At 35.4% G+C, this 25,989-nt stretch overlaps 1 protein-coding gene and 1 long non-coding RNA gene across 2 annotated transcripts in view; one reads left to right on the plus strand and one right to left on the minus strand.

Annotated features, from left to right (window-relative positions):
• The window catches only part of LOC145686313 (uncharacterized), a 150,921-nt gene that overhangs the window by 103,182 nt on the left and 21,750 nt on the right, over positions 1-25,989 (minus strand). The gene's annotated exons all lie outside the window — the stretch shown is intronic.
• Positions 1,977-24,857, plus strand: LOC145666215 (uncharacterized). The gene is made up of 3 exons (XM_081733282.1): positions 1,977-2,067; positions 17,588-17,735; positions 21,454-24,857. The coding sequence occupies exons 1-3, from the start codon at positions 2,038-2,040 to the stop codon at positions 22,740-22,742; spliced, it is 1,467 nt and encodes a 488-aa protein (XP_081589408.1). The 5' UTR covers positions 1,977-2,037; the 3' UTR covers positions 22,743-24,857.

The following is a 25,989-nucleotide window of genomic DNA, read 5'->3' on the forward strand; positions in this document are numbered from 1 at the left end:
ACCCTGCGGGGGACCCTGGGACAAAGTTTTTTACCCCAAAAAGTTTGTCGTTGAAAATGATGGGATACGTGTTGGCCGAGTGTTCCACTTACCCAACCGTTTCCGAACAAATGACTCGATTCAAACTATTCTGCCATGTAATTTTTTTTTGTAGTTCTTACAGTACAAAATATGTTGTAACTCACGATATTCCTCCCGGTGGCACGTATAACTTTGGGATTCGTCTAGTTATAGCATTTCAAATGCAAACACAATTGTCTCGTTCGGATCTCAGCGGAGCCACTGCGTGACCCTTCCTTGTTAGATATTTGCTTGGATATCTTACAACGAAATACTCATACCTGAACGTCCTCTATTTCCCCCAAAAGTTGCGTTGCTGCATGTTTCTTATTATCCCATTGAAAAATATATAATTGGGATAGTAAGAAACATTAAAAAAAAAAAAAAAAAAAAAAAAGCTGTTCTCTCCAAGAAAGTGAAGTGGGGGGACAAATTCATGAGTAAAATTTTATCAACTCATCAGCAAACATAATCAATGTCACTGTCTGCTTATTGATCGCAACTCTGTAACTATCTCTTAGATATACTAAAGCAAAAAAAATATTATCGTTTACATTAATTGCTCAAAGATATTAATGTACAAATTATTATTATTATTATTATTATTATTATTATTATTATTATTATTATTATTATTATTATTATTATTATTATTATTATTATTATATTAAATGGATTATTTTTAAAAATTGAGTTACCTACCCTACCTATTTAAAGTGAACGATAATATTTGTCACATTTTATGGATAGTATAATTATCCCTCTATATATTCAATTATTACTAATTTTGAAGAATATATTTACGTCACGGGGAAGAATTTTAAAAGAAGACAATCAAGCATTGGATATTTAATAAATTAATACAGAAATAATTCTGGTCATTTTAGCTAAAACGTTTTGAAAAAGAAATCACGAATGTTACATAATTTCAGTAGCTACAGAGACAATAGATTCAATTTAAATAATAGATGAAAAGAGTTGCACAAACCAGCAAGCAAGATCAATAGGACAGTCCATCCACATTATGAACAAAGTGCTTAACACATACATAGATATTACGAAATACAAGACTCGTAGTGAGCTTGTTTCGTAAACACTCTTCAGTTCGCCAAAGAACATTAAACTTACAACACATCATGGCTTACTGTTGTTCTTTTGCGATTTGGACTATTTTACTATCGATAGTCGCACTGGAGATAGAATGTGTCCCCAGTGCAGTCAACAAAATAAAACGCATTTTGGAAATCTCGGAGAGAGTTACACAAGAGATAGAACACTCTTGGAAGCTTGTTGAATGGGAGGAAGGGGCGACACCAACTGCATGGGCAAGTGAGTTTCATTTGACGGTGCTTCAAACCATCAAAATGATTGTAGAAGAAACTGAAAGTATCATGGAAGAGTCCAAAAATGGAGGTCTACAACAGTCATCACAAATTCTGAGATATATTGTAGAAGAGATTGCCAAAGATTCGCCGATAGAAGAAAAATTAACAAGGATGTGGAAAGATATTGAAAATATTGATAGAACCTTTGATGTTTTCTTCAGACGTACAGGCGAGTTCTCCCCCATCAGAGAAGAGATGCTGCTCCGTGATTACATAAGACACAACACCAGAGCTTTGGAGCACGTTTTGCAAACTATACACTCCAGTATCAGCCCCGAAAATCTAAGTGAAGAAAACAGTATGTTAAGTGAAATAAGTAATCTGTTAAAGGTGAGTTTCTCATCATATTTCTGTTTTAAAATAGTGTGTTTATTCTCTGCTTCTAGCGTCCTTTTAAACTTCCAAACTATACTATATATACAGTTAAGTACTGGAACGGGAAATCTTATAAAGCGACTATGTCCGTCTGTCCGTCTGTTTATTGATAAGTATCAGAGCAAAGATGGAAAATATAGCTTATTTGGATTTGGAGCACGTTTTGCAAACTATACACTCCAGTATCAGCCCCGAAAATCTAAGTGAAGAAAACAGTATGTTAAGTGAAATAAGTAATCTGTTAAAGGTGAGTTTCTCATCATATTTCTGTTTTAAAATAGTGTGTTTATTCTCTGCTTCTAGCGTCCTTTTAAACTTCCAAACTATACTATATATACAGTTAAGTACTGGAACGGGAAATCTTATAAAGCGACTATGTCCGTCTGTCCGTCTGTTTATTGATAAGTATCAGAGCAAAGATGGAAAATATAGCTTATTTGGATTCAGTGCCGTGCCGGAGGGGCGAGCGGGGTAACGGTCCCGGTGCCGAAGTAAGGGGGCGCAAATTCGGAAAAAAGGAAGGAAAGAAAAAGAAAAGAGGAAAAATTAGTTGGAATACTAGTATGTACTTAAATCCTCTTCCTGGTTTAGAAAGTGGTCACATAATGTTACTCATGTTAGGAAAATGCATGTGCACATATATAAAATGGAAGGAAAAAGTAATAAGAAGTGCTCAAAATCAAGGGATTTTTTTTTTTTAATTTCTTACACTTTGCGCAAAATATGGGACCGCTTCGGGCTGGTCTGTCAACCTCACTCATAATATGTATGCGAGCGCCATTCTATACTCCCGCTGATTTTCCATGGCAGGGCACTGTGTAGATTCAGCGTCCTTATCTTTTCTTAACCCTCTATTCAAACTGGTTGTGTTACAATTCAACAATTTCCAGTTAAACACATTGACCACTATTGAACGAAAACGATTATACAGGGTGTTTCAAAGCAACACCGACCACGTTTGGGAGGTGATTCCTGACACCAAGATAAGACGAAAAGTATAGACCAACCTGGGTGCACAAATGCTTCCTTTCGGAGTTATAGGCTGCCGAAATCATGAAAAAATGAACTTTGAAGATCCATAGCTCCAATACGATGGGACGTACCATAGTTGGGTCAAGACTTTATTTAGGAACTAGTATTTACCATATCCAAATATTCATGTTTCAGAATCCTGCTGTAGTTTCGCAACAATTTTTATAGAGGTAGTTATTCAAGTTATATGAAGTAGCCAAACCGCCTCTACAAAAATTGTTGCATTAGTTACTTAGGATTCTCAAACATATATTTCTTGATAGCGCACATACTAGTTCTTACGTGAAGTTTTGACCCGACTATGGTAAGTCCCATAGTTTTGGAGTATGGACCCTTGAAGTTCATTTTCCATGTTTTTGGCAGCCTATAACTCCGAAAGGAAGCATTTGTGCACCCAGGTTGGTTGAGTTGAGTTGATTTTAGTTTAGCATCCCTTTCAGCAGCGAGGCTATATGAGACGTGGACCTACTGATTAACGTGGAATCCGAACCACATGAGCTCCCGCCGGGAATCGAACCCGAGTCTCCCACGCCAAAGGCGCGTACGCTAACTGCTTAGCCACGAGGGAGTTCTTACCCAGGTTGGTCTATATTTTTCGTTTTATCTTGGTGTCAGGTATCACCTCCCAAACGTTGTCGGAGTTGTTTTGAAACACCCTGTATATAACGCCGAGGGGGTTTTAACAATGGGTTCAGCGTCCCAAGAATAGTTTCAGTCTCAAGTCTTATTTCTTTCCTTAAATAGGAAATGATAAAATCTATTACCATAAAATCTGCTACAACTTCCAGTTCCAATGTTGAAGTTTCATAGAGCGAAAGCAGTGATTGAAGGCAATTAACGGTATTTGATGTGGATTGAAAATCCCAAAAATAGAGTCCGTTTCAACTCTTATTATTTTATTGAAGCCGGGAGTAGTAAAATCAATTCAACTTTCTGTTCCAATAGTAGTTTGTGCAGAAAATTTATCTTCCAGTTTAACGTCCTACTATTATGCCCTTAGGCAAAGGGAGACCATGATTAAGACAAATGAATAATTACGGAAGATTTTGTGGAATGCGAATGTGGGTGGAAACTGGAGTACCCCAAGAAAACCCACGGACACGAGGTTGTCCACCACAAACTTACTTGGAGGGGGATTGAACCCAGAATCGCACGTACAAGAAGTAAGCGCTCTACCATTCAGCCACCATTCCCTTGTGATTCGTGTAGAGCTAAAATTACAATAGGTAGCGTTCCAAGAACAAATTCCAACTCTTACTTTATTCCTCCATTGTAACTACAAGTGTAGATCAACTCTGTTTTCAATATGGAATTCCCATAGAAAATCTACTGTAGTTTTAAATTGTCGAAATGAAACTCACTTATTTTAATTGTTAAAGCCACGGGCGGCTAATGAAGGAAGTCACTGGTAAAAATTAACAGTTTTATGGTTTGAAACTAAAGGAATAGATGTATACTTCCCTCATTAAGGGAGTAAATGTATACAACAATTAATATATTAAGAAAGTTTTATTTATTTGTTTGTTTCAAGTGAATAAATTTTTAATTTTTACCTTGTGACTTCCCTCACGAGCCGCCTCTGGAAACAAATTCTGTGAGACATGTATTTCAGAGGTTTGTGAAGTTGACCTACCCAAATTAGCTTACCCACTTTTATCTACATGAGCCGTTAGTTCCTTGTTAGTTCCCGTTAGTTCTTACTAAAGTTACGTTAGTTCCGCGATTTTAAAGAAATTATACACAAAAACCAATAGGTAGGCCAACTTCACATGTGAAGTTGGCGTACCCAACAAGTTATCCCACATTTTTTGACATGAATCGTTAGTACCTCGCTAGTTCCCATTAGTTCTTACAAAAGTTCCGTTAGTTCCGCGATTTTATACAAATTAGAACATAAAGAAAAATGTGTGGGTACGCGAACTTTACATGTTACTGTACCAAAGGAACAGGTACAGGTTTCTCGATATGAGTCGCTAGTTCTTCGTTAGATCTTATTAAAGTTACGTTAGTTCCGCGATTTTATACAAATTCTATGTGAATAAAAATTAATCCTTTGCGTTCCAGATGTCATTTTCCTATATGCGTGCTATAACATTTTATGGCATGCACATGGATGTCACTCGAACTCAAAGGGTAAATGGGTACGCTAACTTTACATGTGAACTTGGCATAACGAATCAGTTTACATGAATCGTTAGTTCTTTTACCTGCCATTAGTTCTTACAAATGTTACGTTAGCGGAACTTTTTGTAAGAACTAACGTGAATTAACGAGGAACTAACGATTCATGTCGAGAAATCTGGGAAAACTTGTTGACTGAAACTTCACTGTGAAGTTAGCTTATCCATAAATTATATTTATGTTGTAATTTGTACAAAATAGTGGAACTAACGGAACTGTAGTAAGAAATAACGATTCATGTCGAAAAATGAGGGAAAGCTTGTAGTGTACGCCAGCTTCATATGTGAAGTTAGAATTCCCACATATTTTTTATTTATGCTCTAATTTGTATGAAATCACGGAACTTTCGTAAGAACTAACGGAAACTAACGAGGAACTAACGATTAGTGTCGAAAAATGTGGCAAAGCTTGTTGGGTAAGCCAACTTCACATGTGAAGTTAGCCTACCCACACATTTTTCTTTATGCTCTAATTTGTATAATATCGCGGAACTAACGGAAATTTTGTAAGAACTAACGGGAACTAACGATTTATGCCGAAAAATGTGGGAAAACTTGTTGGGTACGCCAACTTCATATGTGAAGTTGACCTACCCATTTGTTATTGTGTATAATGTCTTTGAAATCACCGAACTAACGGAACGTTTGTAAGAGCTAACGGGAACTAACGAGGAACTAACGACTTATGCCGAAAAATGTGGGAAAGCTTCTTGGGTACGCCAACTTCACATGTAAAGTTGGCCTACCCACTGGTTTTTGTGTATAATTTCTTTAAAATCGCGGAACTAACGTAACTTTAGTAAGAACTAACAGGAACTAACGGCTCATGTAGGTAAAAGTGGGTAAACTAATTTGGGTAGGCCAACTTCACAGATCTGTATTTCAGGTTTATTGTGGGATCTGAAGCACATAGTATGTACTGGGAACCAAGGATAAAAGTGGATCTGAAAAGGTATAGGGGACCCATGACGTCACTCCGTCCCTCATGCCTATCTTTGCCCATTGTATTTTTTTTTTTTTTTTTTTTTTTTTTTTTACAATGTGGGACGTCATGTATATTTTCTGGACGTGGGGAGATGGCGACCCTCCGCGTTCCTCCTCACTTTTACCTCTGCTGGGAACCCAACCTATACCTACTGCATCAAAGATTAGAGTGTTAACTATTATTAAGCCTCGAGAGAGCTTATTAAAAGCTGATTAATTGGTTAATTTGAGTGAAACTCAACATCTATTTTTAGCGCGAGATAGAACCTACTGCGTAAAGTGGAATATGGATTACTACTTGAGTTTTTATTCGAGGCTTACTTTTGTTCACTTACCTCTAACTTGTTAGGCAAGCTGATAAGAATGCAGCTCTGATGACAAGCACGAGTACAGCTGTCCAGGGAACAAGCAGATAACCAATCAGACTTGGTAGTGTGCACTTGTGTAGACGAGGAAATAAAATTGTTGGTTTCCAGTATAAAACCAACCTGTTGTCAGTGATAAAAATAGGAAGATTATACCCCTACTGGTTATTGAGCCGGACAACCAAAGCACGCTACTTAGCCTCGAAAGCAAGTCGATAGAATCCTAGGGGCGAGGATAGAAAGGGAATGACATAAAAAAAATAATCAAAAACGAGCCATTTTAGTGTTGAACCCATAGTTTTCTGGGTAGCTGAAATGAATAGTAATACCCAATGACGATTTAGTACAGTTCAACCCTCATCGGAATGGGACAGAAAAATATGATGTCGAAAATCACTGAGATTAGTGTCAAATACACGGTTTTCGGGATCACAAAGCTGATTGGTAGAAGTCTTGATGATATTTAAGCCATGTGTCCACGTGCTCCATCATTTTCGAAAATTCCATTTCTGGGGGGAGGAGAAATTTATTTCTAAAATGTCTTAATTTTTTCATTTTGAGTTCAAAACAGGAAACATTTCAATCGTTTAAATTGGCTTTTTAAAAACAATACTTGAGTCAACTTAAGTTTTTATCAGATGAAAATGCATTTGCTAAGAGGGGTTCAAATGTTTCCTAAATACTACTACTACTACTACTACTACTACTACTACTACTACTACTACTAATAATAATAATAATAATAATAATAATAATAATAATAATGCCATTAACGTATTTTCCCATGGGAAGAACGGGCTTTCAGCTAGTACTAAATAATATTTCACTGCCGTAGAGCAAATGATTGATGGGCAATATACTCTTCAAACAAATTGCAAAGAAAATGAGTTAAGTTTAACGTCTCTTTCAGCAGCGAAGATATATGAGACGGGACCTACTGATTAACTTAGAATACGAACCACATGAGCTCCCTCCTTGGAAAAGTAAATGATCCCGTTCATATCCATGAGGAAGTTCAATACAAATAGAAAAAGCAAAAGTTGTACTACATAAGGCCTATCAGTTTCCTCGTTGCCATATGGTTAGCCGACTCACCTTTTGCACGGGAGATAGACTACTAAATATTTTTCAAAATCTAACAATTTTCCTTTTGACCGTTTTTCGTAAAGAAAAGAGATAATGAAATGTAACTTACCACAATAATAGATAATGTTATTCTACACCCGAAAATACAAATCGGAAGAATTATCAGTGTTGCCATACATAGAAATTACAGTGTGTCCGGAATTTGAATTACCCAAAAATCTAGGTTAAGACAGCGACTAGAAAAATGAACTCAACGGTAGTTGATTTATCATGTCGTCTTGGTTCCTTGTTAACTACTTTTTAAATAATGTTTGTATTTATTTTGTAATAACTTACATAAATTATTACAAAATAAATAAGTTATTACAATATATATATATATATATATATATATATATAGGGTAGCCTGAAAGTAGGTATACACCCCTGCATTGACCAAGTGTTACATTCTACCTTATGGGTTTATTTGCTTTGGCTGTACCGAGCTTGAAGTATAAGTGAAAAGGCTTCAGGAACAAATAATAAAAGAAACTGATGGATAACAATAAGAAATGATATGAAGTACAGTGAGCTGATCAGTATGGGACTGTATAGCTACTTTTGGGCATCCTGTATATATATATATATATATATATATATATATATATATATATATATATATATATATATATATATATATATATATATATATATATATTAGGGATGGCCAAAATTTTCCGGAATCGGAAAATTTACTTTCCGGAATAGGGAAAAAATTCGGAATTCAGAAAAATTCCGGAATTCAGAAAAATCCGGAATTCGGAAAAAATCCGGAATTCAGAAAAATTCCGACATTCGGAAACAATCCGGATTTTTTCCGAAATCCGGAATTTTTTTAGATTTTACTTTACGGATTCCGGAAAGTAAAAATTCTGGAATTAACCATCCCTAGCTAGTAGCTGTTAAAAGAAAAACAAAATACTGTAATGAATAGGCCTATATATACTTGTATTAGTTTCTTGTAGTTGGATATGTCTTTATCACTTACGTAGACAATTGCTACTGCACTTATTTACTGCTTTATGAGGAAGGTCTTATTTTCGCACACAAAAAAGTAGCCGGTATGTCTCAAACATTATCGTATTCCCACCTGCAGCTGCTCCAAAGCGCTGCAAACTACTTTCTAACCAGACGAAAGGCAGTGAAGGAAAAGAAATTTCAACAAATATTATAATAGCGTTCGCTTATTGTCAGCATACCTATGTACAGTAAATGCAAATTTATAATTTTTGACTTTACGAAGTATACAATGTAATTGTTCAATAATTAACATAAGCAGGCATTCATTAATTTATATTAATATAATAATTAATAAAACTAATAAGCGGGTGATTGATGACTCAGTGGTAGGGTTTTCATCTATGGTATTCTAACCCAGGACATGTGGGTTTTGGATGGCTAATTTTGTGTTCGAACATTTTCCCGGTTGTACTCTTAGTCCCCTTTCTTGTATTTGTTCCATCATCACTCATTAACGAATTTAGTTTATCAAAACTCTATAGCCATATATTCATTCTGTCCGTCAGTGAAACAGTCTCAAGAACTATCTGATGGATTACCATCAATTTTGGCCACGATGTACAGAGTCAATAGTTAAGAATCGAGTTCCCTGATGAATGTAATATTCAAACCGGAAGCGGTACGAATCAACCATTTCCCGTTTTAACGTTAATCATTATATTGTAAATATGGTAATAGATAGCGAGAAGTAGTTTCCAGTAATCGACATATATAACATTCATGTAGATAGAATGTTACCCAATTTGTGCATCTGCTGAAAATAATGAGCTTAGGTATTTAGAGAGCATTTTCCGCTTTAGAAAATGTGTGCTTGGTTATGAATGTAGAGAATTAGCTGAGTTAGGCACGTAGCTAGAATATGGTAATAGGAAGAGGGGTCTGTCACAAAATACTGTGGTTATTTACCAGGGGCTCAATCATTCTAAACTATTTTATTGGCAACATAGGCCTATATTGGTTCGTTTAGCCAAGATTTCTAATGGGGGGATGATATGAAATACTGTGGTTACACACCAGGGGCTTGATCAATCTAAATATTTTACTGACAATATACCCATATTGATTGGTTTGGACAATAAAATGAGGATATGTTAGTAAGTATTTTAATAAGAAGCCATGAGGAAATCTCGAATTAAAGAATATAAAAAAGTATTGAAAAAGATATAGTCTTCCGAGGTCATTCGAACGGTGTCGAGAATTTTGCGCCTGGGAAATTTGCGCCCTACCTCAAGAACAGGGAAAATTGCGCCTGCGATGTACCTCCACCGGGAAGTTTGAGCCCTGGGAAATAAAAGAACCTATTCGAGCTTACGCATTTGCTCGGAGGGGCTGACATTACAGCATAAACAATCTTCCCCCCACAGGCATGCCATTTGTGATTTATTTTCATTGTGGCTATATAAGGGAAGAATAAACTTCAATATAAGCCAAAAGAACACAACGGATCAACGCCACCACTGCTCCTTCCAGAGATGATTTTGGGGGGAACACTGGCTTCCCCAAAGCTCTCAAGAGTGCCCCCTCGGAGGAGACCAAAATAATACGCCTATAATATAATAATAAATAGAATAGTACCACCAGTGACCCCCCTTCGGAATACTAAGTGTATCCCCGGAACATTTTTTATGAAAGAACGACTGAACGCAATTGTGTGTTTGAAGCAGAGATGTGCGTCTACGCGTAAAAAACGATAGTTTACGTTTACGTGTCAACTATGCGTAGACAATGTAAACAACGTAGACTATGTAGAATATGTCAACAACACGTAATTTAATATGGCATCGTGGACAATAAAGGAGCTTCATTTTGTCGTTACCTTGCGAAATTGCGTACAAAGTAAAATGCCTAGACCAGCGAATAGTAACTTTCGAATACTTAGTTTCGTCTTAATGAAGGAAAATGAAAAATATTATGCATTTTGTAAAATATGCAAGAAAAAATTGGCAAATACAGCATATTCAAGACTGAAAGCTCACAGGTGAGAATTAGTTTTGTAAATTTCATTATAAAAGCAGTGCTCGAAGTGGAAAATCTAAGGAAGTGGTATGTGCAGAGCAGAGTAAACATACAGATTAGATAATTCCCTCTACTTTTTATATGTTACTCGTTTCCTTAATCTTTCGCTGCACGCATATTTGCGGATCCCAAACGTTTCAGATATCCTCTGATCTGATTGGTCGATACAGATACGATATCCAAGACATGATCTACATATACCACAAAGTAAACGGTAAATGGTGTCGGCTCTGGTAGTCGAGTGGGCTAGCCCAACATGCTAATGAAGAATATGTTTTTGGCGTGGGTTCAAATCCTGCCTACGGGCATTTTTTTAAATACTTTTAAAACTTTTTATAACACTTCTTTCGTTAAAATAAGATTAAAAATAATATTCAAAAAGTGATTTAACGATCATTTTTTTAAAATTTCATTACATTAAATTTCATTTCATTCCATTTCATTAATTTTTTTTCCATTAAAATAAGTTTGTCCTTGTACTATATAGATCCACAGCAAATGTAGTAGTAGTACGTTGCCCTTGTACTATATAGATCCACAGCTAATGTAGTAGTAGTAGTAGTAGTAGTAGTAGTAGTAGTAGTAGTAGTAGTAGTAGGAACGGGTTAGAAGCCCCGCAGGGGTTGTTTGGGTTCTGTTAGCTCGACATCAAATTGGCAAGAATGCTGAAACGTTTGGGATCGGCAAAAATGCTCGCTGCACCGAAGCGAAACAACTGAATGAGGAAATATGAACAAACGAGCAACGAAATTGTTCCTTACATTTGATAGTGGTTGTCTACATAGTCTACACGGGAAAAGGTGTAATGTAGATTACGTATAGGTTACAGTAGACAATCGCGTAGACGTAAAATTATAGTTTACGGCACATCACTGGTTTGAAGTGTAATTCCAGCAAGTAAACACATTGCACATAGTTTTCTTGATAATATTACTGAACTGATTTTACATTCACTTTACATTTTCTTTTCTATATTTTGTGTCCTAAAAAGCCAAACAACTCGCAAGGATTGTGAACAGAGATATCTGGGTAGAGCCAAACAGCCTTTTGTAGATTAAATTATACTCTTTGATTATATTAATAAATAATTATATATCAGTCATTTATACTTTTATTGTAAATTTTGTAGTATAGTGAAATATTGTATTTGTATGGATTGCCCTTTAGTGAACTAAAATTGTATTTTTTTCATTTGTTCAGAATATTATAACGGATGGAGTAACTCACTGAGACGATGAGAGGCAAGCCTAGTTCAAGTATGAGTGGAAGTTACTTTACACAATACAAAAATAAGTTGAATTGTAGGGCGCAAACATCCCAGTGCAAATATATTGAGGGCGCATTTTTCCCTATTTTTGTAGTAGGGCGCAAATCTCGCATTCAAAGAAAATATAATGTCTGTGAAGTTGACAAGCCACTTATGTCAGACCCTAATTTCGAATTTAAACATCGCTAGTGCTACGTTAGTGTTCGATAGTGACGCAAATCGTTAGTACTCCACAGATAACGTGTGCTTTTTAAATAATGGATATAGGTCTTCTAACTGCATGCCAACACGCCCACTTCTAAGAATCATCTCAAAAATGAGGTTAACCGTTAGAGCAAGTAAGTGTTCATTAGTGCCATTAATATTAAAGTTAATACCTCCATCGTACGGCCCTTGGAGTAATAATATGACTTTAACAACTTTATACATCAGGCTCACCTAATTAAAATTAGCCAAACGAACATGATAACACCACGCTCTTTACTAGAGTCTCAATGCGTCCCTATATTCTCGCGAACATAATGCGCAATGTGGATGTCCCCTGACGTGCCCAAGTTAGTTACTTTTTTGCAACTATTGTTTATCTGTTATTTATTGCTAGTCTGCAGAGTAGTCCTTACATTAATATGCCATTGTCCTTCATAATCATTGCGTATTTACAAGCAGTTAGTTATTACTGTTAGAAGGTATCAAAAACAACAGATAAAATCTACTACTTAACGGTTCATATTTTTCTTTTACAGTACATAAACGATTAATAATAATAATATTCCAGCATAAAAGTTACCAATTGCATCACACTGGCAACAAGCGACGCATATTTTAACTTCATAAAAATTCGTTTCTCACGATTTTCTGGAAAACTACGTATGATAACATCTCAATTGTCAAGTTGTTTATCTCAGTGTGATATATGTCTTACCTCTGGACAATATCACAGTAAAACAAAAATTAAATATTAGGAGTACATCGTATTTTGGACTACATCTCATTAACCATGGAAAGATTGATTAGTGTATACTTTAGGATGTTTCAGCTTAACTTGCATCATGCATTCTTAGGATTACAAAAAGGAAATTTGTTCGTTTGCATTTGAATAAAATTTTTAGGATTACAAAAAGAAAAAATATTTTTTCCGAATTCCGGAATTTTTCCGAAATCCGGAATTTTCCGATTTTACTTTCCGGATTGCGGAAAGTAAAAATTCCGGAACTGGCCACATCCCTAATATATATATATATATATATATATATATATAGACCCTATATATATATACAGAGAGAAATAGATATAGATATATATAAACTGAAACACGTGTTTAGTTAATTTTTAGTATATTGCCCAAATATCAAATTTCATGTCTCTAACCTTAAGTTATTCGGAGATATGAACATCTATTACACTAGTTAACAAATTTAAACTTTTTGTTTGTTACATGAGAAAAATCACCTGATCTTAAAGGAACTTTTTGCGCTGAATTCGAATATGCACTCGGTTTCTCTCCATCACGTACAGTTTTCCCGTAACAGAGGGATTTTCGGGAAATTCCCTCAAAAATTCCCTTTTTCAGATATTTTATTCCCCTAGCTCCTGTCCCCTTACATATAGTAACATAGAAATTATACCTAAGTATACCTTGATTTATATTTAATAAACTCTAAAAGTTTCGTAAAAATCGCTTTGTTCTTTCTAGAGAAATAAATATATTTGTATGTATACTGTGTGCACTGTTTATTGCACCTGATAGTAATGCTTTCAGATCTCCTGAGTTGGGGTAAAAACGATTTGCTTTATTACTACAAACACAGACATAAAAATGAATATTTACAATAGTCAACAACTCACTGTATTGCTCTCTGTAAATTAGAAACGTGTATAAAAATAGAATGTACTTCCAACGTATATTTTTTTTAAACGTACAGTATATGTATATTTTAATACATATATATATATATACAATTCTCCAAGTTTTTTCGTTTTGTTCATGAAATGGTTATCAATATTTGTTATCAAATGTAACAGAATGCAAAAGAAAGAAGGAATGGAATACAGACTCATTGTTGACAACAATGAACTAATGCAGTCTGAATTTTCCACTACGGTATCGTTTCCCCCTCCCCCCGCGCATTTCTTTCTTTCTTGTGTTCTTGACACCTGGTGAGGGAGTTTTGTACATTTTTATATTGACGTGTGGTTTAACACTACTTCACTTTCAAAGTTGTCTTTGCTGCTAAGAGTGCTTTCATGTTTGATCTTAACGGCATTATACCCAACTAAGACCAGAAGTTTAGTTTGTGATCAGTACAATGACGTCAAGAGGACGGCGTTCGTGTGTTAACTCACCAAATAGTTTTTGTTATGTGTGTGGCCAGTTTGTAGTTAAAGGACAGTGTAGATCCATTACGCCATCGGTGAAACTAGCATATTATATATATTTCGGATGTCGTGTGGGAGATCAGGACAAAACTTGGGCACCCAACATAATTTGTGCGTCGTGCTACGTCACTTTACTTGCATTTGCCAAAGGGAAACGGAAGTTCATGAAATTTGCTGTACCAATGGTGTGGAGAGAACCCACCAACCATCTGGATGATTGTTATTTTTGTCTCACAGTAGTTAAGGGACATTCTAAAAAAAGCAAATACACAATAAGTTATCCCAACGTTAAATCCGCAATTAGACCTATTCCGCACGGGGATGAACTTCCACTTCCCGAGCCCCCTACCAACTGGGAAGAGATATGGCCAAAAGACTCTGATGATGATCATGACCTTGATGAACCATCGACATCAACATGTACATCCAAGGATCCAACGTTCATCCTTGACTGTGTTCGCGAGCCACATTTCATCCGGCAATTTGAACTTAATGACCTAGTCCGTGATTTGCACCTGACAAAACAAGAGGCGGAACTTCTGGGATCAAGGCTCCAGCAGTGGAACTTATTGGATGCAGAAACGAACATATCAGTGTACAGGAAAAAGCATGTTCAATTTTCAAGCTATTTCTCAATGCAAGATAATGTGTGCGTATGTACGGATATAAATGGGTTGATGGCGGAGCTAGGAATTCCTTACGTTCCAGAAGAATGGAGGTTATTTATCGACGCGTCAAAGGTCAGCCTTAAAGCTGTCCTTTTACATAATGGAAATAAAAAAACCTTCTATACCACTTGCGCACTCAGTAAAGATTAAGGAATCCTATGACACCATGTCAACTTTGCTAAATCTTATAAATTACAAGGACCATTGTTGGCAAATATGTTGTGATCTCAAGGTAGTTGGTATTTTATTAGGACTGCAGTGCGGTTACACAAAGTACCAATGTTTTTTATGTTTATGGGATAGCCGAGCTGATGACAAACATTATGAAGTGAAAGAATGGGAACCTAGAGTGAATTACGTACCTGGAGAATGCAACGTCAAATACGCTCCTTTGGTAGATCCTAATAAGATATTACTACCGCCACTTCATATCAAGTTAGGACTTATGAAAAACTTTGTCAAAGCCATGGACACATCTGGTGAAGGTTTCCAGTATTTGCGAGATAAGTTCCCTAACCTGAGTGATGCTAAGATTTCAGAGGGAGTGTTTATTGGTCCCCAAATTAGGAAATTAATGCTTGATGATAGCTTTGACAGCAAGTTAAACAGTACTGAGCTAGCTGCCTGGACAGCATTTAAGTGTGTTGTGCGCAACTTTCTGGGCAATAACAAAGCTGAGAGTTACACAGAAATCGTACAGGACATGATACAGAAATACAAAGAGTTGGGTTGTAGGATGTCTTTAAAAATCCACTTTTTGCACTCCCACCTCAGCTTCTTTCCTGCTAACCTAGGTGCTCTCAGCGACGAACAGGGGGAAAGATTCCACCAAGATATAATGGCAATGGAGAAAAGGTACCAGGGACGATGGGATCCTTCAATGATGGGGGACTATTGTTGGGGTCTTGTTAGAGAATGCAACATTTCTTACAAAAGAAGGAAGTAGTGTACGTTTTTGTAACACAATGGAAGTTTCATATATTGTGATAGTTTTGATTGTCTTTTCATGACCTTTTGGTACATTTGTATTATTGTTTATTGTAAATTGTCACACTTGTAAATTATATTGTATTATATTTTATATATGTGTTTGTGGTAATAAAGCAAAACGTTTTACCTCAACTTAAGAGATCTGAAAGCATTACTATAAAGTGCAATAAACAGTACACACAGTATACATACAAACATATTTATTTCTCTAGAAAGAATAAAGCGATTATTACGAAACTTGGAGGGTTTGTTAAATATGAATCAAAGTATACTTAGGTATAATTTCTATGTTAGTATATGCAAGAGGACAAGATCTTGGGGTGTAAAATAAACAAAATGGGAAATTTTTGAGGGATTTTCCCGAAAATCCCTCTGTTACGGGAAAATCGTACGTGATGGAGAAAAACCGAGGGCATATTCGAATTCAGCGCAAAAAGTTCCTTTAAGAACAGGTATTTCCTTTTATGTAACAAAACCTTTATTAACTAGTGTTATTGTAATATTGGCAATTCCCATTTCCCTTTCTTCCACGTCGAATTTACAAAATTCCTTCCTTAGTGGTACCATATATCACAAATCCAATGTTATGTCCAAGTTTCAAGTTTATAGCTTAAGTAGTTTGACCTAGGCGTCAGGACTTCTTTCATTTATTTATTTATCTATATATATAAAAGAGAACGTACAATTCTTTGTCCGCTCATCACGCTAATACGGCTGAACCAATTTCTTTCATTTTTGGGGGGTTATTAGGATTTGGACCCTAGATGGTTTTTATCATATCACTTTAATTTTTAATTACCAGTGTCTTGAGATAATTGACCATTCAGGTGTCCACAAATCCTTTGTTAGTTCATCATAGGTAAAAATAAACGTATTTATATGCAACCCGCATGACCGTGTCACTCGGCGGGTTAACATAAATGACAGGCGATATACAGCGGAAAATAGCTTGAATCTTCTGTTTAAAATTTTTTAATTGATTTGCTTATTTTTAGAGACACTTTTACAATATGCCAGCACCGGGATGACCGCAGCGAAGCGGGGCGGGTTAACATAAATGACAGGCGATATAATGTTAAGATTTACTGCAATCTTCTATGGTTTTTATCATATCACTTGAAAGCGAAAAAGTAAAAATTATCTAAGTAACAAAGTTTATTGCGTTCCGGGGTGACCGCAGCGAAGCGGGGTGAACGCTGCTAGTTTAAGTTAAACGTCTAAGATTATGCGCCAAGGCTAAGGGAGACAGATCTTATGACGAAACACGTGTAGTGAAATGTATAGTAAAGTGATCGTCGTAAATAGAGTAAAATATTTTTTTTTGGGGGGGGGGGCAACACTCCATAGTGACTGGTCGAGAGAAATAGTGGTTCAAACGGTGGGATGAATCTTTGGGTTTCTTAAATCAACAAATAAACTAGTTAGCATTGTGTTCTGATCAAATAAAATTACGTAAGAATTCTTTTAAAGTTGAGATTATTGCTGATTAATAATACTATAGATTAGACAAATCAGAAATCTGGTGTAAAAGAAACAAATTTCGAGCTCTGAGACCAATATGGAGTCCGTTCTTGCTAACAAAGCGATTTTCAGAAGCATTAAAATGAAAATATCATGATGAGGCTTAGTTTTATACTTCCATACTAAATTATGAAGAAAGCTAATGAATGGAACTAAAGTATGTCCCTCGATTTACTCAAGGAACTAATTGTACATTTTGTCTGCTTGTTATTGTTATTTACAGAGCTCGCCGGAAGTTATCTGTCGATTCGAAACCTCAAGATCAGAGTTGATGGCAGAATTAGTGATATCCTTTATGTTGTTGGACATTAAAGGCTATTTGCTAATGCAGACGGCTTGGATATTACGTCGAGGACGAATGGCAACAATTAGTAAGTAACGTTAAATTTATAAATAAAATTTGTCACACATCTTACATCAGTTTCCTAACATGAAAGCGAAGGTCTTGCTCTATGTAAAATGTACTATTCATACAGAATTTAAAGCCGAATAGAGGAATGAATGGTTTATTTACAACTCACACAAAAGAGATACCTTTATGATTTTTTTTACTTTTTTAGATATAGTCACCAGTGTACAACTCGTTCCAGCCATGTGCAGGTTGTAGTATAGAGTATCTGTTCTGTTCGAAAGAAGCGGTCTGTTACCTGTAAAATTTCTGCTGTTATGTAGTCCGATAACGAGTGCCATAAAGAGACTTCTTTATGTTATGAATCAAATCACCTGAAACTATGGTGGATCAAAGCATACTTCCCAGTCCAATTGAGCAACCAAATCAGCCACAGTTTACGTTATGCCTTAGTAGACCTGCAAAATGATGGTAAGGCACTACAGAAAGGATGACCACATCTTTCCCAACGCTGGTCGCAGGTTATGTTCCAAAAATTAACAGTAATACTATACATTGAGAGTCTGTCCTTGGGATATTAAGTATTCCGCCTTTCGGCAGGTCCTGAGACTAATGAGGTTTTTAATTTCCTTTTTAGGATCGGGGCTGGAAATGTGTCTTCCACATTTCTCGATCTCTTTCAATTTCCTCTTGTAACTTCCAATACTTTCTTCTGTTTTCCAAATTATCGATAAACTGTGTTCTTCTTCTTCTTCCTACTGCTCCACTGGCCTTCCTTCTTCGCATGTCTCAATTGGCACCCAACAACTAAGATGTTGTCTTGAGAATATAGTGATCGACGATGGACTCCGATAGATTCGACAATAATCTCGGTTATCTTAGATGCTTTATTTTCTACCCCTTCTCACCGCCCCTATCGATGGAGACTGAATTTGGACTTTAACGGTATCTTGAGTGTGACTATCATCTCAGAGACCAAAAAACTATAGATTTAGTACTAATATCGAGTATTTTAGATTATTTTTTTTATATCACTTCCTTTCCATCACCTAGGGATGCTAATTGGGACTGAACGTGAGCTTACATGACATTGCAAGTGTCACTATTCATCTCAGTGACCCCAAAAACTAAGAATTAAGCACTAATATCGATCATTTTCTATTTTTACACATTCCCTCTTCCCACACCTCTATAGCGCTAGGGGATTTTTACTCTTATTGAGAGCTAAACTTGAACTTAAACGGCATCGGGATCAACTAACTTCGCGATATAAAAAACGATTGATTCGACACTAATATCAGTCTCTTTCGATTATTTTAAATGTCACCTTCCTCCCGAGGAGTGCTGGTGGGGGCTGAAATTGGACCTAAACAGTATTGAAAGTGTCACTATTTATCTCAACGATCCTGAAAACTATGAATTCGATACTAATATCGGTTCTATTTGATCACTTTTGTATCTCACCTCTCCCCTACTTCTTAGGTGTAACAGTGAGAGTTACCTTCACAGCACTGTTTTCAAGACTGGAAGTAATAAATATGTGTACCAAATTTGGTAAAAATTGCTCCAGGCATTCCAGGGTTATGTTGGAACATACACGCACACATGCTCGTACATACATACGTACGTATATTTAAGTATATACTTATATACGTATTGTAATTTCCTGTGGAGCAGTATGTAACTAATATAACTTTGCACTTGGGTGTTTAAAATCCAAATACTGACATAGGCTTGATTCTAGTTCTGTTAAGATTATTCGCTACTAGAATAATTATTCAAGTCTGTTTCTGTTGTTCATCGAATATTCAAATATTCGTTTCAAATATTTGAACAATATCCGAATTAATTATTCAAATAATGCATTTTATTAAAATTTTTACAAAACCTATTGTTTAAAATAATGAATTATCCGATTTTTAACAGCACTGTTTGACTTGACTACATATCACCGTTAATGATAACACAGTGTTGAGTCCAGGCACGGTGTATGTGTGTGTGAGAGAGAGATTTGTAATTGTCGAAATGGAGTGTTTAGAAGAAAAATAATCCTTAATCAGTTTTAGAACTTACTCTATTAAACAAATTTTGTAGCTATGAATTGACTATATACATATTTAAGATCTCTATCTGAAATTCCTATCAAAGCTTTAAGATTCGTGCCGAGATACTGTAAATAACTCCTATAATGTAGAAAACAGTGTTAACTTTTCCATGTATTAATTCATACCATACAAACTTTGTCTGTTTTCTCACAACTTTGATAGCTGAACTTGATTTCCTTGTTCTCTGAACGCCTCAATTAAGTCCACGAAGTTTCAGCCCTTTGCCTAAGTTATTTGTGCTAATCAATCGAGTTGAAGAAATTACAGAACAGAAAGTAATAATAGTATTAGTGAATACATTAGTATAGCTTCTTAATTGCCTGTTTGTTCCTTACGAGCATACGCATCTGTTCTGTTAACCAGGACTCAATGTTGGCTCAACGGTGGCTCAATGTTGAACTCCCCGCTGGTCTAGTGACAAGCACGTGTGTCTTTGGTGTACGGGGTCCCCGTCCCGGTTTGATTTCCGGTAGGAGAGCCTTTGGAATTTAATTGTTCTCGATGCTTCTGTGTTCATGTCACTGTCGTTCTAAGTTACTGGAAAAATAAATTGAACGAGTAAAATTAAGTAAAACCTAGTACGTAATAAGTAGTTGAATAAGTTAATGAGGAACGTTCGGTGAATCAGTTAACTTTTTAGGAAAAAAGTGGTAGAGCGTTCACGTCTAGTGCATGGGATCCCTGGTTCAGTCCCAGGTCACACAAAGTAAACTTTGTGGTATATAAAACATACACTTGTGCGTGGGTTTTCTCGGGGTTCTCCCGATTCCTCCCATTTTCTTCATTCCACCATTTCATTTATTTTTCATCATAACCGTCTCCCTTAGCGTCAATACATAATTGTAGGACGTTAAACTAAATATTTCATTTGATTTTTTTCCTACTCTATTAAGTACTTATTATTTCCCATTGGCAAATATATGACATAGAAATGCATTTTAAAATAAGATAAATAGTAGAAAGAAATACTAGAGCAAAGGAAGGAAGAGAATGACGTGGGAGAAAGGAATAAGCAAGTGTTGTCAGTGTACCTACAGGAAGTATCCTGGAAACCCATTGACAATGTTATCGATGTTCTTGTTTGGATTTCACTTCTGTACTGCTTTCTCTTAACCTCTCCTTTCCACCTTGCTTTCTCTTCTTTCTTTGCTTTCTCTTAACCTCTCCTCTCCACCTGGGTTCATCACACCTCTTATGAAAGGCAAGAAACCCAAGAAAAAAATTCGTTCTATGAGTATAAGAATAATTTTAATCACTATCATTTGATTCATTAAAAAAATTTATTTATAGAATGTGGAATGACAAAAGCATATATATACATGGGTTCCGTGAAGTTTAAGTTCCTATATTCTACCCATATTTCTTCAAATTTACTCCTTTAATGATTCCCTGACTTGTTCGGTTTCTCTTCGGAACTGGTTATTTATTTCATTTTCTACACTTCCTTTTCCCTTATTGGTTACTGAGCTATAAGGCACTCTGATTTCCTATATATATAACCCTAAACCTTAAGAGAAGTACTATTATGTCTAAATCACGTACTTTAAATATTGATCAACATTTTTAAAATTACATTTAGTTTAATTACTACCATGTTTTTTATAAATCAAATATATACTTTGCTTTTCTTTTCAGCTGAATTTGCAATGGAAAGATCAGAACAGTTTCAGAGTTTGTTCCAAAGATTCACTACTGACAACCTTGCAATGTTAATAGTCATAACAAAGGAGGATTTGGATTTACGTGAATACTGGCGATGTGATCCGAATAATCATGTGGAAGGAGAAACATATCTCCAATTACATGGATTTGTCAGAGGAATCATCCTGAATCAACTCAGCCTCCTTCACCTTTCAGAATCCAAGCAATGCTTACCTGAAGAGAGCTGCAGACTACAACGCAATGTTACTGAATATTCATGTCACGAGATGCACGACAATGCTTGTAGCAAGGTACCAATCTGTAAAGGAAGTTTACAAGAGTGTGCAGATGTACCACCAGTATTTGTAGCTTGTTTCTCAGCAAAAGGTTATGATTGGGTTAAACAAGATGTGCGATCAACATCGGAAACATGTCCGGGTGATAAACTCCTCATTGCCCCTGTAACTTCACCATCAGAACCCCCATGCAAGTTTTGCTTTTGTCTCTGTTCCGAAGATGATCAAGAGGACACGAGGAACACTGTTAGATATTTTAGCTTACGACCAGTGATTGCTGATATTGAAGAAGGAATGGTTGTTACAGGTATTCGATTCGTTCAGGGAAATGGTATCATACATATCCAAATTCAACAGGGCAAAGCGCTTCCTTTCTCAGATGTTCTAGACTCTTCAGTGTTCTGGAAACCTCTTGATGCCTTTTCAGTCACAGACGAAGGAATTGAACTGGGGAAGGACTATCAAAAAATCACATGGGAACATAGACGCATTGATCTCGATGATATAATTGGAGGAAATAATGAAGTAATGACAGGAATCCGATTCCGAATCACAGATGACATATTGAAACTTGAGTGCTTATTTACTGAAATTGATCCAGTAACAGGTACATTTAAGCAAGACAGAAATAGTAGTAAATGGTTGTCCAGTGATAGGAAATTTCAACCAAAAATCACACCGATAAATGTCTTGTTCACAATGCCACCAAACGCGTCATCGGAACCATCAATGCCAGATTCAAAACCAGGAGAATCTGTTCAGTTTACTGGCTCTGCTCTGTTTGAAGATGGAGGGCAGAGCACTTTGCCGTTTCTTGACATACAAGATGTAGCACCAACCCCTGCATCTTGGATCAATGGAGCAGGCATATTTCACAAAGGTCAGAAGGGATATGGTGGATTTGTAGCACTCAAAGTCTTTACTTTCGGTTTCACTGAAAAAATCAATAGTCTCGATTCAAAAACCATGCATCTCTTAGGAGGATAAATTTTAAAGTGTATGAAGAAAAAAAGAAAGAAACAGAACTAGAGCAAGGCTACCTTCGTACAGTAATTATTGATATCACAGATATAAGTAAATTTAGTTCCATTTATTCAATTTTAGTTATTCTTTGTAAACCAAGAAAGGTTAATATCTTGTTCCTTAAGTGTCTGATGCTCATAATAGAAAGAAATGCATGCATTTCATTTGTATTATACATGATAGATAATAATAACGAAACAGGAAAGAGAAATGTACTACGAGTAAATTGTAAAGAAAAAATATTATTTACCAAGCCGAATTTCTAGAGTTACTCTAAATTACATTAAACCAATCTACATAGACTACTTATAACAAACTGTGTCTTGTGTCTATCAATTTTTCATATCTCAATCTCTGATCGTGATCGTACAGGACTGTTTCTCTGTGTTTAGAGCAGTGATTCTCAACCGATATGTCGCGACACACTGATGTGTTCACGCAGTCCCCTAAAGTGTATCGTGAAATTTTAGAATTTAAAAATCATTAAGAATTTAATAATAATTAGTTAAAATCGAAACAGACTGTATCAGTCAACACCTCCAGCAGTAGCAATAATGCTGAGTTTATATAGAGTCATTATAATAACTAATTGGTTTCACTATTATAATAGAAATATTATTTATAACAAAATATACAAATATCCTAAGTGTGTCGCATTTGTCCTGGACGTTCAGTAGAGTAAAAAAGGTTGAGAACCACTGGTTTAGTGGACTATTAGCAGTAACAGCCAATTGCTTCTTAGGCAGCGTTTCGCAAAGTATAGCCCGCAGTTCACAAATGGTCCTCGAGCTATCAACTTGCAATTTTTTAGGTTGAACTTGTTCAAAGAAGATTGAAAAAATGAAATCAAGTGAATTGCATATCAGATACTATATAGTTAATTCTAATTAAATAATAGATTATTTATACAATTTGCTTGATAAGGATCATACAAATTCTAATAGCTTATATAGATATATTCTTATAAAATATCCTTGCTGGCTTTGAATTATTTTTTAAAAAGAACTAATATGTATTTTTCTATTAATTATCCAATATAAAATTAAGGGAATTTTAATTAGTTTCAAAAATATAATTAGTGCCTACGCTGTATATGTTCAAAACATTAAAAAAAATGATAAATCTTCATTGGAAGGGACAAACTTTTGGTGGTTTGTATATACAACATTCTGGCTAATGAAGTATACCCACTTGAAAAAAAAAAGTTTGAGAAACGCTATGTTACGAAATGAATTGAAAATAATGTATTGCTAGAGAGTCTTGATTTAAATAAGATACTAGCAACGGTTGATGGTTTCTGAATGCCATTTTGGTCCGGGATAACCACGAATTGCTCCTGTTTCGATTGTAGGATGTAGTTTTAATTTTTCGCCTCATATCTATATTCCTCGACCTTCAAATTCTCTGGAGAGCAAATGATCTTATCTCTACCCTATCATCTGTAAACATTGTCAGTTTTATGAAGTACTCAAGGGAAAAAAACAGATATATTTATATATAATGTGCCATACCATGTAGACCATTTTCAGGCAACGTAAAATATATTTGTGTGTGTTTTATTAATTTCTCCTTGTTAAAATACGTTTCAATTCACTGGCAGATAGTATTAACATTAAATGATAGAAACATAATTATGTGTGGACAAATATTATAAACATCATCAATAAAATTTGCACAAAAAAAAGTTGTTTATTGTAAGTATTCTTAATTCTTGAATTTGTATTAAAATCATTAGCATATAAACGTTAAGAGCCAATGTAAAGTATATTTCGCAGGTTTATCTTCTTTTTTCCTCTCAAATTATTCAAATACGATATAGAGCAACCCACATTATGCTTTATTTTTTGTTTAATTATGCTTTATTGTTTCCCAAATTATGCTTTATTATGCTTCATTGTTAATTTCAATCATTGTTTTACATTAATCGTGTATAATGTATATTATTTACTATACATTGAATATACTAATTATCTTGATCTATTTATTAATAGATATTTTGTGCAAGCAATTTCTTTCATATTTAATGAACTTTCTACTTAATACACTATAAAGAGATATGCTTTACTCGAGCCAGTTTTATATATACGGACACACAATTGAGACGCTTGAAGCCAAAGTCGTGCCAGTCAGTTTCCAATAAGGTTTAGTTACACCCAGAGAATTCATTGTACGTAACAAAATTCATTAAGTCAATAGTGAAGCACGTCGTAATTCACTTGTGTATGTACCCATGAGTTCAATACAACATGCGTCACCGCTGAGAATCTATTTCTAAGCATATATCTTGTAGAGTTTTATCAACACATATTTGTATCTCAATAGAATATACCTTCTGACAATTAGAAATTATCTTATTAAAACAAACACATTGCTGCTGGGGGATTCCTTCTTTTCCTTCGTTCATGAGTAGCTGTATCATCAAACCTAAGAGCCGCCAGCAAAACTTTACATCTTTTCAGAGACGTTGCATGAAAAGCATGAAGTCCAGTGCAGTCAGTCGAAAAAGGTGACACCAAGTTTTCAAGCACTGACTTAAAAATTTTAGCGTGATGTAATTAAAATCTATTTCTGTATTGCTGACATGACCTGTTATCGATAAATGATCTTGTTCAGGAACATACGAATCAACGGATCTGTAATCATAATCAGTTTCTGATTACAGCCATCTGTAATTGTTCTATAGCCATTTGTAGTATAGCCCTACTCCTTTGTAGTATACCTTTTCTAATTGACATCTTAAAATATTGATTTTCGAAACGAAAGAAAACACACAAATATTAATAGTTGTCAGTATAAAGTAATATCCGTCACTTAGACGGACAAAATATATTACCTTTACAGTAATATCCGCTTGCGAGACGGCGTAGAATAACTTTATACACTTCGAAGTTTGCAACGATGAGCTAGACACGCGACCACCGGCACAAAACATCATAGTCAACCCACAACTAAAGCATAGGTGAACTATCAGATCAAACCGTGAATATGCGTACCAACTGTGAACAAAAAATATCGTCTATCGCCTGGGAGACGGATATTACCAACTAGTACACCTTAGAGGTGCATATATACAGAAAGGGAAAGTAAAAGATGCCACCAAAAAGTACAGAAAGTGCTCAAGTTCAAGAGGTACACATAACAATACAGTGTGGAGTTCTTGTATACTATTCATTGTTGGCGGAAAGTTTTCTTCTTCTTTTACTTTTTTTCT

Source organism: Thermobia domestica, chromosome 1 (assembly GCF_964235325.1).
Source record: "Thermobia domestica chromosome 1, izTheDome1.hap1.1, whole genome shotgun sequence".
Lineage (NCBI taxonomy): Eukaryota > Metazoa > Arthropoda > Insecta > Zygentoma > Lepismatidae > Thermobia > Thermobia domestica.